The 19,814-nt window shown below is 44.3% G+C and overlaps 1 protein-coding gene across 1 annotated transcript in view; it reads right to left on the bottom strand.

The window, feature by feature from the left end:
- Positions 1–15,227: 15,227 nt before the first annotated feature.
- SHROOM3 (shroom family member 3) overlaps positions 15,228–19,814 on the bottom strand; it is a 366,880-nt gene continuing 362,293 nt past the window's right edge. The window contains exons 15-16 of the mRNA XM_049789876.1: positions 17,684–17,956; positions 15,228–15,765 (exon numbers count right to left, since the gene is read on the bottom strand). Of these exons, the coding sequence (XP_049645833.1) occupies positions 15,412–15,765; positions 17,684–17,956 (627 nt within the window). The 3' untranslated portion in view covers positions 15,228–15,411. The remainder of the gene's footprint in view (positions 15,766–17,683; positions 17,957–19,814) is intronic.

Here is a 19,814-nt window from a genome sequence, read left to right as displayed (position 1 = left end):
AGCCTTTTGCCTCCTCACAAATTTCAGTTAACAAAATGCATTCTTTCCCCCCACTTCATACCTAGCAGTTGTTCCAACCCCATGGTTCCAGAGACAAACTCTGGGCTCCAACATGCCAAGTATAAGCTCCAGCACTTTGAACTGTATAAAGAAAACCAGAAGAAAAAAAAAAAAACCCCACAATATTCTTTGCTGTATCCTTACTGATGTTTGTGCATAAAGAGGAACCACATGGGAAAGTGGATGGGGAATAGAGTTTCAAGATTTTAAATAAATTCCAAACACGTTTGTTTGAAATCAAACTGCTTGTTTGGGATGGAGAATATTCTTTGCTATGTGCCTAGGAAAGCATTCTGATTCTAGCCCAGGAAGGAGGGAAGGAAGGCTGAGAGGAAGGAAATACAATTAGGGTGCATTTTGTAACACATTCCTGCTTCCAGAGTGTGTGGCATCTTCTTCAGAGCTCTATTTTTGTGGAGAGGAAGAAGAAGCACAAGGATAAAAATATTTTCTTACAGCTTCTTCATTCATCACCCCATGGGTGATGGGGGCATGAAGAATGTGAGGCCCTGGCCTTGGCCCCTGTCTGGAACTTGTTTTCAGTGGATTTCCTAGACCATAACCCCTCCCTTACTGAGTTCTCAGACCCCTTCTCATTTCCTGCTCCTTCCAAGCTCTCCTCCCAGGTCTGATCTCCAGGGTGGGAGTAGAGCAGAAGGGCCATTTGGTTCTGGCCTCAAGGTCAGGGGTTGCCCATATGGTCCTTTGTTTTATTTTGTGTGTTTGTTTTGGGGTCACTCCCCTCTGAGCTCAGGGCTTACTCCTGACTGTTCTCAGGGGTCACTCCTGACAAAACTTGTAGAACCATATGGTGCTGGAGACTCAACTCAGTTTGAGTTCAGCCATGTGCAAGGCAAATGCCTTACCTGCTGTATTGTCTCCTGGCCCCCCATTATATACAATCCTTGACTTTCGCCAAGGTCATTAGATTAGCACATGGGCGTCAAGAGTATTGGTCGATTTATAGATTCTATTCTCCTTGTTGCTCTTGTCTTTGTTGTTTTTCGTCTTTTTCTTCTTGTACATCTGCTTCCTCCTTTTCTTCTCTTCTCCTTGTCGTTCATCTTTGTCTAGATCTTGGTCTTTCTGGGCCTCAGTGCTGGGCGACAATACAGTAAGATGCACAAAACTGGTGCCAGAGTGATAGCACAGTGGGTAGGGCATTTGCCTTGCACACGTCTGACCTGGGTTTGATCTTTGGCATCCCATGTGGGCCACTGAACGCACCAGGAGTGATTTCTGAGCTGCAGAGGTAGGTGTATTCTCTTCTTTCTCAGGAATAATAAAGGTGGGGGGGGACTAGCATTATTTTGACTGCTCAGGAGTGACCCTGACTATGCTTGGGGAACTACATGTGACCCAGGGGCCTAAAACTATGTAAATATTTACATATTTTGAAATATTTTGTATATATCTCCAGGTTCATATATATATGTATATAAATATACATATATTTATATATGAAAATCACTGCCCAGCACTGCAGACACAGTCCCCCAGCATCATTCCAAATTGACACACATCTAAATTCTGTATTCAGAGCTTCAGAGTGAAGTGACACAGGCTAATGCATATTGGCAGAGACACCTCCCCGCCCCCACTCCCCACACACCCAGGTCCTGTTTAATGAATAATTGGGGACATAGGAGGAGGTGGCAGACTCTTCTCAGAGCATCCTCTGTCTCTGGGAATGTCACCCCGTCCCTTCCCACAGCAATCTCCTAAATTGTAGGTGGAAATTACGGGCTGGGTGCCAAGTAGGGCAACGCTCAGGGGTCCTGCCTTGCGGAGTTCAAGGAATTCTGGCCTCCAGCTTGATCCCTCCCAGTCACAGGAGAAGTTTCCTAGGAATGTGTTCCCTGCGAAGCGACATTGTCAGACTGGGGATGGGGCATGGGAGAAGGAATCATAGCTGCAGGGGCGAGTTGGGGGAGTCATCTCCCGGGTTTGGCTAAATGCAGAGAGGGGAGGTTGAGACATGGATTGGACACAGAGGCTTTGGCATTCTGATGGCTGGCGGCTCTTAGCTCTCTCTTATCTTACTAGAATGTAGCCTAAAGCAGGAAGGATCCCTGCAGAGTCCAGGGGCGAGTAGAGGGAAGGTGTGTGTGTGTGTGTGTGTGTGTGTGTGTGTGTGTGTGTGTGTGTGTTTTGAGGGGTGGATTGCAGTGTCTGGGATGGAACCTGAGTCTCCCCCAGGCAAGCCATGGCCTGATCTCTGTGCTATCTCCCCAGGCCTCAATTTCCCCCCCCATTTGAATGTTAATTAATAAAAAGTAAATGTAAAAGTTAATTATAATAATGTATAAATCTTTGAAGTATAGGAGCTGATTTCCCCATTTAATTATAAAAAATAATCTAAATATACAGCAAGGTTAAATAATTTTATGATCATCCCTTGTATATCACCACCAAGAACTTACCACTAACATTTTGTTATCTTCGCTTAATCACAACCTGGCCATTCATTTCTGCATATATTAATGTAGTTAATATCAATTAACATCAATTCTTTCTCCTTAATATATTGCATACTGGGCCCGGAGAGAGAGCACAGTGGCGTTTGCCTTGCAAGCAGCCGATCCAGGACCAAAGGTGGTTGGTTCGAATCCCGGTGTCCCATATGGTCCCCCCCCCCCCCCCCCCCCGTGCCTGCCAGGAACTATTTCTGAGCACACAGCCAGGAGTAACCCCTGAGCGCTGCCAGGTGTGGCCCCCCCAAAATAAAACAAACAAACAAACAAAAATATATATATTGCATACTTATCACAAATTAAAAATTGACATATGGGGGACAGAGAGATAGCATGGAGGTAAGGCATTTGCCTTTCATGCAGAAGGTCGGTGGTTTGAATCCCCAGTATCCCATATGGCTCCCGAGCCTGCCAGGAGCGATTTCTAAGCATAGAGCCAGGAATGACCCCTGAGAGGTGCTGGGTGTGACCCCCTCCCCCCAAATATCGTCTGGAAAATAAGAGATGGATGGAATAAGAACTATTCAAATTATTTTTTAAAAATACTACCTATCTAGACCAGAGAAATAGTATAGTAGGTAGGGCATTTGCTTTGCACACGGCTGATGAACTTTTGATTCCCAGCATCACACTAAGAGCCCTCCCAGTAGTGATCCCTAAGCACAAAGCCAGGAGTAAACCCTAAGCACTGCTGGGTGTGGCTCCAAAACCCAAACCTAAAACCAAAAACAAACAAACAAACAGAAAAAAAAAAACCCAAAACACTATCTAAACCAAAACAAACCAAAAACACTATCTATGAAGTTAAGATAGTCAAGCTTAATCAGTAAGTCTTTTGCAGAATTATCTGGGAATACATTTTCTTTTTTTCTTTTCTTTTATTTATTTATTTACTTTGGTTTTGGGGCCACACCCAGCAGTGCTCAAGGTCTACTCTTGGGTCTGTGCTTAGGGGACACTCATGATGTTGCTCAAGGGACCATATGAGATGCCAAAAATTGAATTAGGTTCCTCCATGTTCAAGGTTAGTACCTTACCTTCTGTACTATTTTTCCAGTCTGTTCAGTGTTTTAACTTAAATAAGGCAATTATCCCTTGATTGGGCAGATTTTCCTCTGTTTTAAAGAACATCAAAGTACATCTAGTGATTTGCAAACTGAGTTATCAATGTATTACCCCCAAGCTTCAAACTCGTCCTTCAAATATGCTGACTTGCTTTTACAGCTTCCCATACAGCGAGCCACTTGCTAAATTCTCAGTAGAGGGCTCCAGAGAGGCAGGAGGAAAGAAGAACTACAGTTGTTTCCAGAGGCAGCCACAGGGGTGTGGATCAAAGGTGTGGATGTGGCCGGAGAGATAGCATGGAGGTAAGGCGTTTGCCTTTCATGCAGGAGGTCATCGGTTCGAATCCCGGCGCCCCATATGGTCCCCCCGTGCCTGCCAGGAGCAATTTCTGAGCCTGGAGCCAGGAATAACCCCTGAGCACTGCCGGGTGTGACCCAAAAACCAAAAAAAAAAAAAAAAAAAAAAAAAAAAATCAAAGGTGTGGATGTGATGATGCAGTTGTATTCCAACCTCGGATTGCCTGTGACCTTGTAGCCTCAGAATGCAATTCACCGCAGTCAATTCGGATTTGATACCTGGCATCACATACGATCCCCTGAGAACTGAGAATTCCTGAGCACAGAGCCAGGAGTAACCCCTGAGCACAACTGGGTGTGTGTCCCCAGCCCCATCTAGGCCCCAGTATGAGATTCTCTGCCCATTCTTGTGGGCTCTAAATCACGTCCGGAGAGTCCCCACACTGCTTGCTTCAGTGGTCTAAAGGCCTTGAGCCAATACCTGCTCTCCGACTCCGCAGGTCCTGTGGGGATCTCCTCAGTCCCTCAAAGTTTCTACTGCTTAGCCTCCAGTTCTGCAGACCCACTGGCTGCCAGACGCAGTCCTGTGCTAGGAGCAAATCGGGGTATGGGCGTTGGGGAGTCCACCAGCAAGTCTGCTCTCTGTGGGCTGAGTTCTCCAAGGATGTGTGAACCCAGCTTTAAGGAGGGACCCTTTCCACTTTTTTTTTTTTCTCTCTACATGCTACTCCCTGTTAGTTCCAGGATACCAAAAAGAAATTTCCTTATCTCCTATAGTTACTCCTTTAACAAATCGTATACTTTCTTACATGGCCAAAGGCCATGGTGATGTCTCTGGTCTATGGAACTGAGCTTACTATGGTGAAAGAAAGGTGGGGTGGGGGCATTACTAAGGTGTGTACTTACACTGATGGAGGGTTTGGTCTTGGATAAAACTATTAGTAATAGTATTGTAAATGTAAATAAAGGTGCCTAAAATTAAAAAAAATCAAAACATTCTAATGGACTACTTGATTTTCTACTTGTGTTCAACCTGTTTTGTAAAGCAATAGTAATATTTATGTTTCAATAAGAAGTGAAGCTGGGCCCGGAGAGATAGCACAGTGGTGTTTGCCTTGCAAGCAGCCGATCCAGGACCAAAGGTGGTTGGTTTGAATCCCGGTGTCCCATATGGTCCCCCCGTGCCTGCCAGGAACTATTTCTGAGCACACAGCCAGGAGTAACCCCTGAGCACCACCGGGTGTGACCCAAAAAACAAAACAAAACAAAACAAAACAAAAAAAAGAAGTGAAGCTGCTTTTATATGAAGAATGACTTCTAGAAAGTAGAAAAAAATAATGAGCCTGGGAAACTTTTCTCATATTGGATTTCGATTTTACAGTTTTGCAATTGGGTGCTTGCTTCTTTTCCTTTGCAAAGGAAATCAACATTTTTGTCACATTGGACTGGCAAATCTAAGCTAAGAGAAAAATCTCACTCCTGTGTAGTAGACTTGTGAGGCAGCTACAGAAAGCAGAGCAAGATCCTCCCAAAAAGGTTAGCTCTGGGTTCACATTGAGACAAATATGGCAGAACAGGGGATTACTGGCAAGAGATTTTTTTTTTTAAAGGAAAAAGTCATGAACGTGAGTGTGAACAAGCCTAAATAGGTATTTTGCTTGTTTAACTTTAAAAGAGATAAATAAAGGAAGCAGGAAAAAAATCCTTTAGGATGAAAAAAATATGAGAAAACATGATTTAGTTTTGAATGAGAGCCCATAGGAAGACTGAGGTTTTATTTAGAAGTAAGAGTTAAGGAGACTATTCACATCTCCCTCTCATGGGGCCAGAGAAAGAGTGCAAAGGTTAAGGTGATTGATGAAAGTGATTGGTGTGGTTGTATTTTTTTTTTTTTTTTTGGTTTTTGGGCCACACCCGGTGGTGCTCAGGGGTTACTCCTGGCTATCTGCTCAGGAATAACTCCTGGCATGCACAGGGGACCAGATGGGACACAGGAATTTGAACCAACCACCTTTGGTCCTGGGAGGACTGCCTGCAAGCCAAACGGCACTGTGCTATCTCTCCGGCCCCCAGTGTGTGGTTATATTTTTGACCTTGGTTCAAATTCTGCTCACCTGAGTATGAAGTCAGGTGTGTGCCCTGAACACCATCAGGAATGGCCCCCTAAATTTTAAAAAATATAGGCCTTTATTATTTTAACCCATGCTTTCTTTCAAAGAATGAAGATGGTAATGAATATTTGTCTCCAAAGGTCTACGTTTGTTTTGTTTTGTTTTTGTTTTGGGGTCACACTTGGCGGTGCTCAGGGGTTACTCCTGACTCTGCGCTCAGAAATTGCTCTTGGGAGACACGATGCCGGGATTCAAACCACCATCTGTCCTGGGTCAGCGGCATGCAAGGCAAATGCCCTACCGCTGTGCTAACTCTCTGGCCTCATCTAATGGTCTACTTTTATGTGAAAGGCCCCCTTCCCATTGACCTATTGTGTAACTTGCTGAAGATGAAGGCAATTCTGGCTGAAGTTTCGTCTTTTACTTTCCAGTAGCAAGGTGAATAAAATCCACAAAGCGAATAAAATTTTTTGTTCTAAAAGAAAAAAGTAGGGGCCGGAGAGATATAATGGAGGTAGGCGTTTGCTTTGCATGCAGAAGGACAGTGGTTCAAATCCTATCATCCCATATGGTCCCCAAGTCTGCCAGGAGCGATTTCTGAGCCTACTAGAGCCAGGAGTAACCCCTGAGTGCTGCTGGGTGTGACCCCCCCCCAAAAAAAAAGAAAAAAATAATTCCAACCTAAAGAATATAAGCCCAAGAAAATCTTGGAAAATTAAACTAAAGAGAAATAAAACTTGGAACTATGGAATAAAAAGCCAACATTTCGGGCCCGGAGAGATAGCATAGCGGCATTTGCCTTGCAAACGGCTGATCCAGGACCAGAGGTGGTTGGTTCGAATCCCGGTGTCCCATATGGTCCCCCGTGCCTGCCAGGAGCTATTTCTGAGCAGACAGCCAGGAGTAACCCCTGAGCAATGCCGGGTGTGACCCAAAAACCAAAAAAAAAAAAAAAAAAAAAAAAAAAGCCAACATTTCCTAGGTACTGAGAAGAAAAAATAAGCTTCAAGAGTTTAGTAAAAGATCCTGGACTAAGTACAAACTTAAAGGTAGAGTTCCTATCGGTAGCAACTGTGGTATATCATTAAACTCTAAAGTGATTTTAAATTAGGTACAGAGTGGAAAATCTGGGGCATCCCAAGTCCATTCTGTGCCCTAAAGCACCAACAATTAAGCCCTTGTGCCTCCTCTCAGTCATTGAGCCTTACAAATATCACCCAAACCTTCTAATTTTGAAAACTAGCTGTGCACAACAGAACCCAAAATGTTTCCCTGGAGTGAAAGGGAAAGAACTGTTTGGTTTCGACCATGCCTCTGGAGAAACTCAGGCACTTTCATTATAGGTCCTCTCTGCATTCTTTGTGGCTAGGTAGTCACCACAAGAAATAAAACAGCATGAGAAAAGGCTGAGTCAACCAACACGTAGCCGCATGCCTGGGAAGCCGAGGTCTCCCAACTTTGTTGCAGTACATTCTCCTTGTTTTACATATCAGTATTTGGGTTATTGTAAGACCTGATACTGGTGGGACTTAGTTATTTCCAAAATCATTACATCTACAGGGACAATTGACTGTGCCCCAAACCCTTGATCACGTGTATGTATGATGATTATGCACCACATGTATGTATGATGATTGTGCATTGGACCTTGACTGAGACTATTTTAGAGGAGGCAAGTGTGAATTTTACTGCATATTTTCTTTTTTAATTGTGACAGAGGAATACAAAGCAGAAAAGGGAACAGATAGGTTTGTTTTCCAACTAAAGACATTGATAAGTAAAAAACAAAAAAACAAAAAACACCTTCACCAGTATAACATTCCCATCACCAATGTCCCAAGTGTCCCTCCTCCCCACCCCACATTGGCCTGCCTGTGCTCTAAACAGGCTTTCTACTTCCCTCATTCAGTCACATTTTGTCATGATGGTTCTCAGTGTAATTATTTCTCTAACTGCACTCATCACTCTCTGTGGTGAGTTTCAAGTCGTGAGCTGGACCTTCTAGTCCTCCTCTCTTTTGTCTCTGAGAATCATTGCACAAATGTCTTTTATTTTTCTTTTATTTCTTTTATTTTTTAAAAAAAAATAAAGATATTTTAAAAAGTCTATGCATATATCATGCATATATTTTATATAGACATATACAAATAAAAAGAAAGGCATTGACAAGTAAACATTGAAAAGGAAACTAATTGGGGCTGGAGAGATAGCATGGAGGTAAGGTGTTTGCCTTGCATGCAGAAGGATGGTGGTTCGAATTCCGACATCCCATATGGTCCTCTGGGCCTACCAGGAGCTATTTCTTTCTTCTTTTCTTTTCTTTTCTTTTCTTTTCTTTTCTTTTCTTTTCTTTTCTTTTCTTTTCTTTTCTTTTCTTTTCTTTTCTTTTGGTTTTTGGGCCACACCCGGCGTTGCTCAGGGGTGACTCCTGTCTGTCTGCTCAGAAATCGCTCCTGGCAGGCTCGAGGGACCATATGGGATGCCGAGATTTGAACCACTCTCCTTCTGGATGCAAGGCAAACGCCCTACCCTCCATGCTATCTCTGACCCCGATAATTCTACTTTCAAAAACAATTTATTATAAGGTTTTGTCTCTTCTCAAAAAAATTTGGGGGGGGGGGTTTGGGCCACACCCGGCATTGCTCAGGGGTTACTCCTGGCTGTCTGCTCAGAAATAGCTCCTGGCAGGCACGGGGGACCATATGGGACACCGGGATTCGAACCAACCACCTTTGGTCCTGGATTGGCTGCTTGCAAGGCAAACGCCGCTGTGCTATCTCTCCGGGCCCACCAGGAGCTATTTCTGAATGAGGAGCCAGGAGTAACCCCTAAGCAGTGCCGGGTGTGACTCAAAAACCAAAAAAGGGAAACTAGTAGGAGAGATAGTAAAGGTTAAGGCACTTGCCTTTCATGTGGCGAATCTCAGTTGAATTCCTAGTACCCCATACGTCCCCCTGAGCACCATCAGGAATGACCCTTAAACACACAGCCAGGAATAAGCTCTGTGCACCACTGGGTGACACCCAACTTCTTCACACACACCACTCATAAAAATTAGATTAGTGGTTATCTCTTTATAGCACAAATCCTACTATAACGAATATCACACAATCATACACACCTAGGAACTAGGTTTCAAAGTCACACTTGGTCACTTGCTACCTAATTCATCTTACAGAACAGCAGAAGAGTTCATTGCAACAAAAAAAGAGGGATCCTCGACATGTTCAAACCAGACCAATTCTTTTCTCCATTGAGATGTACAAGCTGGAGGAGAGGGTGGGCCAAGCTCCCACTCAGCTGAAGCCATGCCTGCTGCCACCATCACCTACAATCACTTCCCCATGGCCCTGTGTTTTAAATGACTCTCTATGACTCCCTGCAGGGACATCGATCTGGGACACCAGACTTCAGACTTCAGGTATGCCAGTTTGGAGACTGATATCACAAGAGCTTTTTGGAGCGAGTGCAGGCACACTTCCCTCATATCTTCTTTCTTCTGGGAAGCCTGGCAGCTAAATATATGCCCCTAAAAATTGTAGTATCAGTAATAGTGCTTTTGAATTTCTGGACTTCATTTGTTGAAATTGTCATCCCTATACGAATACACCAATTTAACAGAATGAGCAGATAACAAGAGCTTACCAAACCTTCTACCATTACCATATTTTCCGGCATATAAGACGACCCAGCGTATAAGACGACCCCCTAATTTTACAGTTAATCATAGGTTTAGGCCTATATTCACTGTATAAGACAGAACATCCCTGTGCTGCAACTGTATGTACCACAGTGAGCCAATCACAACAACCAAAGATTCAAAGGGTATACTGTAATAGACTTCCTCTCTGACTCTAGCCAATCTGAGCAGGCTTTTGACAGTGTAGATTCGGGTCCAGAACATTGTCTAATTTGCATGCATCAAAAGCCTGCTTGGATTGGCTTAGAGAGGCAGTCCCAGCAGCCTGGCAGTGATTGGTGGAGGATCGAGTTGGAAAATTCGCTTTGTGGCAATATCCAGATGATTTTCGTTTAGTGGCACATCAAAACGTTTTTTAGGATATACTCGGGTACAAGACAACTCCCAATTTTCAGTTGACATTTTTTTGTTTCAAAAGTCGTCTTATATGCCGGCAAATATGGTATATTAAAGACTTCATTGGAGATACAATAATTTTCACAAATGTGCTTGTTACTGTATTTTTCCTTTTTCTTTAATTTCTCCTTCATTTAGTTTTATTTTTTCTATTTTTCAATATCTTTGCTTTTACTTATTGGAAACAGTATTATAATCAATGATATCAACTATGTGCTGCATTTTCTTTAATAAATTAAAATAAAAGAGGAATGCTGTCTTAGAAGTGTAAGCTTTCTTTCCATGACCAAAACCCAACTACAATCATATCTGTAATCAAGCTATTTAAAACAAAGAGTATAAAAAAGAAATAAGAATAAATAAAAAAAGAAGTCTAAGCTTCAGTGTGCTTGTGACTCCTGCTGCTCTTCATCTGGTTAGGGTGGGTTCCTAATATTCACATCTGTACACATTAGAAGTCATTGAAATAATTGAATATGCAGAACACTCCGTAATCAAATACTTAAGAAAATTAAGTTAAGGTGTGCTAGGAAACAGGAGCCCCACAAGACCTGGTGTGTATCACTAAAAACAAGCTGAAGCCCTTTGCTGACAGGCTTCCACTTAGGCCAGACAGGGAGGCACCACACAGCATCAATGAGACAATAGTTTAATACCAATAGGAGGTGGATGTCAGGCTCTTCTGGGAAACTAAGGCTGATCAAGATCCAGCCCACACTCTGTTTCTTCCCCAGTGACAATTCAGTGTGGGCTGTTGATTCAACCAATTGTTGGTTTGACCAATTCTTTTGGAGATAGGATCCTGGGATTCGAGAACACCTCTGAAAACATTTTTGGGGGCATCATAGTACCGTCTTCCTGTGTCCTACCAATGGAAGTAGGGTAGTGTGAAACCTCCAAGAACAAAGCTTTTGCCTGATTCCTTGCATGGAACTTCTGGATGGGCCTACAGGCTCTAAATTCAAAAGTCACCTGCAGGATTTGGGCAGACATTGCAGAGGTAGGGTATTTTGCTTTGCATTGCAACCAGCCTAGGGTCGATCACATATAGTCTCCCAAGCCCTGCAAGGCGTGATACCTGAAAAAAAAACTTTAAGACCTGAACTCCGCTAAATGTCATTCCAAAACAAGTCATCTGTATTGAAGAGCAAAATTACAGACCTGAGGATTAACTAAAAGAGACATTTTATTTAACTGAAAGTGTGTAAAGGGGAGGGAGTGTATTTTGTCTTTCATAACTATGCTTCAGGCCCCAAACTCATTGTTAGCTCCCTACCACCCCAACTAGTGATGGTAGGGCAGGGACAGGGGGATGTTCATGTGGGCTAACAAAAGATTTCCTAATCTCTGCTTGCTCGGTCTCCCTCTCTGAATTGCACCTTTTACCTTCTGGTATTGCATAAGCTAGAAACTAATAGTTATCCTTGATGGCTTTTCAACCAATCTCCCTGGCCCAATCATTTATTTCCAGAGTCCTTTTTTGTCTCCCAAACAACTCTGGAATCGATTGATTGTTCACCCAACCTGGACAGTACAATGTGAAGGGCCTCATTGACGTGTTTCAGATCCTGCACCGCTAAGAACTGAACTGGGGTATCACAGCCTTAACCCTATCCTATTCTCAGGCTCTCAACCAGTTTTTTAAATATGAAATTCTTTCAATACGAGCCTGAGCGATACACAGCTGTAGGGGCATTTGCCTTGCATGCAGCTGAACCCAGTGACGAATCCCAGGTTTGGTGATTCTGGCATCCATATAATCCCCCCAAGCCTGCCAGGAGAGATTTCTGGAGTGCAGAGCCAGGAGTTATCGCTGAATGCTGCCAGTGGTTGGCCTCGCCCAAAACAAAACAAACAACAAACAAAAGCAAAATAATCCCAATAGAAAATTTCCATCAACATGAATGAGCATGGAGATAGCATGGAGGTAGGACATTTGCCATTGCAATCAGGGAGGACGGTGTGGCTTCAGTCTGGCATCCCATATGTTCCCCTAGCCTGCCAGAAGAGATTTCTGAGTGTAGAGCCAGGAGTAACCCCTGAGCACTGCTGGGTGTGACCCAAAAACAAAAACAAACAAACAAACAAACAAAAAAGAAATTCCCTCAACATCTGCAGATTGATTTCTACATTTTTTGCTTCAGGAGTCTCATCTTGGAGACTTGGCACTCAAGAACCTGGCTCATAAGTCTGTAAACAGACAAGATATGGAGGACAGAAGGAGAATAAGGGCCAGGCCTAGTTTTGGTCTTAACAGCTGGAGAAAGGCTTAGTGGTCCCGAGAGCAGCCCATCCTAGAGAAGTAGGAAAGTAAAATGATTCCTGAGAGACCAGATATCTAGTTCAGTGAATAGGGCATTTATTTAGCTTGAAAGTGGTCCATGATCCCCGATTCCTTATCCCACATAGGGTCCCCAAATGCCACCAGTAGTTCCTGTGCGCAGAGCTAGGCGTAAGCTCTGAGCACAGCTGGTTGTGGCTCAAACTCTGCTCAGTCCCCACCCCAAGAAAAAAAGATGTGGTTGATACATTCAACATTTTGAAAAAACGTTATGCCCTTCTACCCTTTCCAGCAAGGTATGTCCCTGGAGGTCCCCAGCACTGCCGACAACTGCAAACTCAGGGCTATTGCATTGAATGGCTAGCGCTGATTAGTAAAGAACTGCTGGGAAGAGCCCCCTGCGGGGGGGGGTGTGCCTACTAAACAGAGCCTGAAAGCCGTCCTCCACCTCCTCCCAATCCCCCTCCAGAGGAGCCTGATAATACTACCTCGCAGGGAAGATGGGCTGCAATTAACCTTACTCCAATGAAGCAGAGGCATATTGTTTTTGTTTCTGGGGTCATATCTAGCAAGTCTACAGGCCCTTGAGGATCATAGCGGCCCCTACAGGATTCCAAGAGGCTGGGAGCAGATAATGAGTATGAAGACTGTCTATTTCGAATTTTAACAGTCCCATTGTCTTAGAATGTGCGGCTTATTTTTTCATGTTCGAGTATTCAAGATTAATATTTATTTTTTGACTGGTTATTATAATCTAAATAAAATATTTTTTTTTTGGGTTTTTGGGTCACACCCGGCAGTGCTCAGGGGTTACTCCTGGCTCTACGCTCAGTAAATCGCTCCTGGAGAGATAGCTACAGTGGCGTTTGCCTTGCAAGCTAGACCGATCCAGGACTCTAAGGTGGTTGGTTCGAATCCCGGTTGTTCGCTATATGGTGGCCCCGTGCCTGCCAGGAGCTATTTCTGAGCAGACTGAGCCAGGAGTAAGTAACCCCTGAGCACCGTCCGGGTGTGGCCTCCAAAAAACAAAAAAAAAAAAAATGAATAAGAAATCGCTCTGGCTAGCTCGAGGGGAACCATATGGTGATGCCAGGATTTGAACCGCCATGTCTTCTGCATTGCAAGGACAAAACACCCTACCTCCATGCTATCTCTCCGGCCCCTATAGATCTAATTTTTTTCTTCAAAGTGTATGTATACTTATTTTTTTAAAATGAGTATCTTTATTTTAAGTACCTGATTAGAGTTTGTAGCTGAGTTTCAGTCATGAAAATAGAACGCCCCCTTGAGGCCAGAGTGATGGCATGGAGGTAGGGCATTTGCCTCACATGCAGGACGGTGGCTTGAATCCTACATCCCATATGGTTCCCAGAGCCTGCCAGGAGCAATTTCTGAGCATAGAGCCAGGAGTAACCTTGAGTGCTGCCGGGTGTGACCAACAACAACAACAAAAAAATCGACCCCCTTCACCAGTGCAACATTCCTACCACCAATGCCCCCTATCTTCCTCCCCCTTCCCCTGCTTGTATTTGAGACAAACATTCTACTTCTCTCATCCATTGTCATGATAATTGTCAGTGTAGTTATTTCTCTTAACTGAAGTTACCACTCTTTGTGGTAAGCTTCATATCTTGGGCTGGTCCTTCCAGCCCTCATCTCTATTATTATTACAATAATAATGTCTTTTTTCTTTTTAATATTTTTATTTTTCTTAAATCCCACATATGAGTGAAACTATTCTATCTCTCTCTTTCTGACTTATTTCACTCAGCATAATAGTTTCCATGCCCATCATGTATAGGAAAATTTCATAATTGATTTTTCCTGGAGGCTTCATAGTAATTCCACTGTGTATATGTACCCACTTTTCTTTTAGTCACTCATCAGTTGTCAGGCATCTGGGTTGTTGAAATTGTCTTATTTTTGTGTTGTCCACTGATTCTACCTGCTAATAAAAGTGTAGTTTTAAGTGGAGGGAAAAAAAAAAAGGCAAGCCAAGTTACTCCTGGATCTGTAATCAGAATTACTTCCCTGTGGTGCTAGGGGAAACAAAAGGAGATGCTGGGATTGAACTGTGTGACTATGTGTAAAGCAAGTGACCTACCTGTTATGTTCATCTTCAATCTCTGAATTCAGTTTTGTAGTGGCTTGACATCCTTGGTTAGGTGTCTACTTAGCCCTTTATCTGCTACCACATGACATGGCCATAAAGTATCAAGAAGGAAATGTGTGAAGAACCATATTGCACAAAGCTGCCAGAGAACAGGGAATCTTTACTGTGCAGCAGGGGGCATTGGAATTTCTCGAGTTCATGTTCATCCTAGCACAGAAGAGCTGCTCATATTTGGAAAAATGACACAGGAAAGTCAAGAATCAGACAAGGAAAAACGAATGTCCACACTTGGTGTTACCATCTTTGGAATTCTTCATTAGGTATTCACAAAATACAAAGTTCAAACATAAGGGTCTCGATCCACCACAGAACAGAATCAAGGAAGTGGGTTAGCACACAAACATCATTTTCATTTTCAAAAAATATAAATAACATTGTTCAAGGTCATACAATTTTCTTCTGTATGTACTTCTTTAAGGCTTTAATTTGCAGACCCCTAACCAAGGAGCCATTGGTCCCCCCGGCCATGCCTGCAGTGGGAAGGCTGCCGTGGCTCCATTTCTGAGGGTGAGTTGCACAGTGAACCTGGGAAAAACCAGTCATCAGACATTCCCACCCAATACGCAGTTTCATTGATTTTCTTCCTACTACCAAGAAATGCTAGAAAAGGGTAAGTTCCGAGCAGCAATTTGAGCACTCAAATGATCGACTGTGAAGAGAAGGCTAAAAAAAACCCAAAAAACCAGACCCCAAACCCCCAAACAAAAAATAGGCTTTTTATTTGGGCATAATTTTTTTCCTTTTATCCAAGAAACCTCCAATAACTCAGATTTTAACCCTCAGTGGTTTGTAGTGAGGCATATTTCAGATTAAAGTGTGGAGAGGAGGGTGGGCTTTGAGTTGGGTTGAGAAAGATTAAAGTGGAGAGGTGATTGTTGGGAAAACACCACTTTCGGGGGTTGTTTGGCCCTGGTGGTTGGGAGACAGAGCAGGGATGTTTATTTTAGGAGTAAAATTTGAGGGAAGACTCTCCAGAAGGCACTTGATCTGCTCTTGGCCCAGTTTGATCTTGTCATCCAGCTTCCTCTGTTCAATAAGAAGAGTGGACTTCATTTTCACAAAGTGCTGGTAGTCTAAGAGCTGCTCCTCAGACAGGTAACTGGCCAGGATATCCCACACCAGCCGCTCCCTTCGGTCCAGGTTCTCCTTGAGCTCTCGAGCATCCTCATGCTGCCCTGCCAGGACCTTCCTCTTTTCATTGAGAGAGTTCTGCCAGGGAGAGACAGAAAGTCAGTGAGGGATCAGGGGGGGTAGAAAAGAGCCAAGCTGGGGCTGGCGAGGTGGCGCTAGAGGTAAGTTGTCTGCCTTGCAAGCGCTAGCCAAGGAAGGACCTCGGTTCGATCCCCCGGTGTCCCATATGGTTTCCCCAAGCCAGGGCCAATTTCTGAGCGCTTAGCCAGGAGTAACCCCTGAGCATCAAACGCGTGTGGCCCGAAAAAAACAAAAAAAGGAAAGAGCCAAGCTGTCTACTGGAAAATCTCTTATAGGATGGAGTTATCTTGTTTCTCAGGTCAGGGGACTTTTGGAAAGTGTGTTCGCTGCCCTTACAGGGTGCATACAGCTGATTCTTGAATACTACAAGTACCAGGTAGGAATGCTGATGCATATAGAGATACTGACTCCCCACACCTGATCCCTGTGGGTAAGAGCTTCCCGGGAGGTCACAACACCAACCCCACATCCTGCTCAAATTTGTTAGGCTGGCTGTGGCCAGTTAATTCTGCTCATGAAGATCAATGGACAGAAAAATTCCCCTTATAAGGGAATTGAGGCAGCTCAAACCCCAGTGTCGGAGGATCAACTGTGTATGTTTCCCTGATTTATTAATTTTTAGCTTTTTTGACCACACTGGAATTGCTCGTAGCATACTCCAGGCTGTGCTCCTTGGAACTTTTCTTCTTGGGGGACCACACAGAGTACCAGGAATCAAACCACAGTTAGTGCAAAGCAAGTACCTTCAACACTGTATTATCTCTCTGAACCCACTTCTCTCATTTGTAAAGTCTCACGCAGCTTTGCAAGATTACTTTATATTGAATCAGTTCAGAGCTATCATCTGTGATCCTTCTCTTTCCAATAGTGACATTAAAACTCTTGGTAGCCTTGGGAAGTCCCATAAAGGACAAATCTCTCTGCTTTGTTCACAGTTAAGTCCAAAGCACCCTGCACACACCAGGAACCTCACAAGTCATTCCTGAACAGATGGTCAGATAGAGGCTGCTCTGGAATCAAGTTCAATGGAGTGATGGAAACAGCAGCAAGACCCTTCCCCAGGTCATTTCATTACACCCCAGGCTGCTGTGCAGCAGGTGCAGGCAGGCCCAGTGTCTGTCCTAGAAGGGGAACTAGAATGTCCGAAGATACTAGCAACTAAATACTAGATACGTACTTGCCCTCATGCTCTGGGACAACTGCCACACTGAGAGTCAGTGACCCCAGCCTCCAGCTTTCCTGGAGTTTGAACTCTCTCCTTAGTACCCAGTTTTTTTTCCCCCTGTCTTTTGCTGAAATGTCACCCCCATCACACACACACACACACACACACACACACACACACACACACACACACATGCACACACGCACGCAAACACGCACGCACTCACGCACGCACGCATGCGCGCGAGCACACATTCAGCAATGCTGAAGGGTTACTCCTGGTTCTGCTCAGGAATTACTATTGGTGGTTCTCATGGGATGAGAGGGATCGAACTTTGGTTAGCAGCATGCAAAGCAAACACCCTACTATCTCCTTCTAGTTCTTTTTTCTAACATTTTTTGTTTGTTTTTTTTGGGGGGGCCACACCCTGTGATGCTCAGGGGTTACTCCTAGATATGCACTCAGAAATTGCTTCTGGCACAGGGGATCATATGGGACAGCAGGGATCGAACCCAGGTCCACCCTGGGCAGCTGCATGCAAGGCAAACGCTCTACCGCTGTGCTATCGCTCCAGCCTCTGAAGGAAACTCTTGACACCATGTTTTCACTTTCCTAAGTTGGATAACCTGAGATATCAGCATCTCCCACCATATCCACAAAAGATGGGTGTTTTCTTGAGAGAAGGGAGCTGACTGGACTGTGGTGCTCTGTGTACAAGTGTGGGACTCGATCAATCACTAGGCCACTCACCCTTTCTTCATTACTGGCATCATCCCCAAGGCTGCTGAGGACGTTCTCAACACGGGCCAAGCGGCCCGAGAGGGACAGCAGTAGGTTGACCACCTTGTCCAAGTCCCCAATGAACATCTTGTACTTGTCGAACTCATTGGGCTTGCAGCGCTCGCTGATCAGTGCCTCTACCTCTTCTCCCAGTGTGTTGTTGAGCTTGATGTCCATCAGCAGACTTCTCTTGGCTTCTTGTAGGGACTCGAGCTTGTGGGTGAGGCTGCCGATGAGCTCAGCCTGCAGAGGAGACAGTGGGAACACAGTCAACGTTAGCACCCTGATGATGCTAGGAAAACTGGCTGCTCCCAGACATGAGGCTGAAAGAAAGACAGGACTCGTTCTGTGAGGTTGTCCTAACATTAGGCCACACTAGACTTCCTTTCCTCTGAATGTTCACAATCACCTTCCTGATTACTACTTAGTCCTCAGAAGGCAGCTCTGGAGATCTCCTCACTTGTAATATTTCCCACTACTGTCACACCAAGTACAGCTCTGCCTTCCAAACTAGCCTGTTAACTACTTACTTTTTTTTTGTTTTTGTTTTTGGGTCACACCCGGCGGTGCTCAGGGGTTACTCCTGGCTGTGTGCTCAGAAATAGCTCCTGGCAGGCATGGGGGACCATATGGGACACCGGGATTCGAACCAACCACCTTTGGTCCTGGATCGGCTGCTTGCAAGGCAAACGCCGCTGTGCTATCTCTCCGGGCCCAACTACTCACTTTTAAAACTATTTAAAACAGGTCCTCATTTGCCCTGCATACAAATGACAACAATATTATTGTTGTTGGGGTAAATATTTCCTAGTTTGCAAATGGTGAAGCCAAGAGTCCAAGGAATTCAGGGATGTGCCAGACGCTGGGTCAGACAGGGCAAGAAAGTCTTCATGCATATTCTCATTTGGCCTTTCCAACAGTATCCTGTGACAGATATTTTATTCACATATAGCAAGCAGAAAAACTAAGACTTGGGCACCGTGGGAGTCTAAGATGCATATTCATGCCTTGCGAGCTGCTGGAACTCAGCTCAACCTAGACTTGAGGGGCTGCTCTTGTGTAATCATCATAAATACCCACACCAACAGTCTAGGGATGGCTCAGCAGCAAAAAGTGCCCATTTCACAACTATGAGACTGGGAGTTTGATCCCTACATGGGCTGAGCACAGTCCTGGCAGTTCTGACATTGGAGAGTCCTGGCACCACCACATAGTGTGCCCTTCTCCGGTACACAGCCAATATGTGCTTCCCTCATTGAGTACTGGCTCAAGCAGATGCATAGGCATCAGAGAACAGGTATGTGACACTCACACCTTATTCCCAGCAAACGTCACAAATGAATGTGCAAAACAGCAGTAACACTGAAACCCTATCAAAAGCACTTAATTCCTGGTGAGTATCTTGACCAAGAAGATGTCGTGGGTTTTTTTTTGTTTTTTGTTTGTTTGTTTGTGGGCCACTCCCAACAGCACTCAGGTTACTCTTGGCTCTGCACTCAGAAATTTGTCCTGGCAGGCTCGGGATGGGATGCCATAAATCGAACCTGGGTCTATCCAGGTCAGCCGCATGCAAGGCAAATGCCTATCGCTATGTTATCTCTCTGGCCCCCAACCTAGAAGGTGTTAACTCTGACCATCACTACAATGACAAAGAGGAAAGAGGAAAAAATGAAATCTTGATACCAAGACCTTCATCAGAATTCAAACCCTTGTTCTTTTCACTATGCCTCTACTAAACTAACTAGACTTGGTAATTTGCCATTTTACCTCACAAATACCTGAGTTATAAAAATATCCAGTGCTTAAGAGGTCTTAGAGGTTCCCAAGTTTGACTTCATTTATGCTGTCTACGTTTTATTCCATGGTTTTTTTTTTTAATTAACTTTCTTTTTGTCCCAAGGTAGCTATATAGGAGGGTATATATATTTTTTTCAGGGAGGAGAGATGAGTTTCAGCATTCAATTCAGTACTCTAATGCTTAGGGCCACGAGCTACATCTGGCAGGCCCCCACCGCCATATTCCAGCTCTGACCCCAGGATGACCCAGGTTCTGAACTCACAGTGGGTGGGACAGTGAAAAACATTGAACGAAGTCCTGTTG

Source organism: Suncus etruscus, chromosome 16 (genome assembly GCF_024139225.1).
Source record: "Suncus etruscus isolate mSunEtr1 chromosome 16, mSunEtr1.pri.cur, whole genome shotgun sequence".
Lineage (NCBI taxonomy): Eukaryota > Metazoa > Chordata > Mammalia > Eulipotyphla > Soricidae > Suncus > Suncus etruscus.
This window is presented reverse-complemented; position numbering and strand designations above follow the sequence as displayed.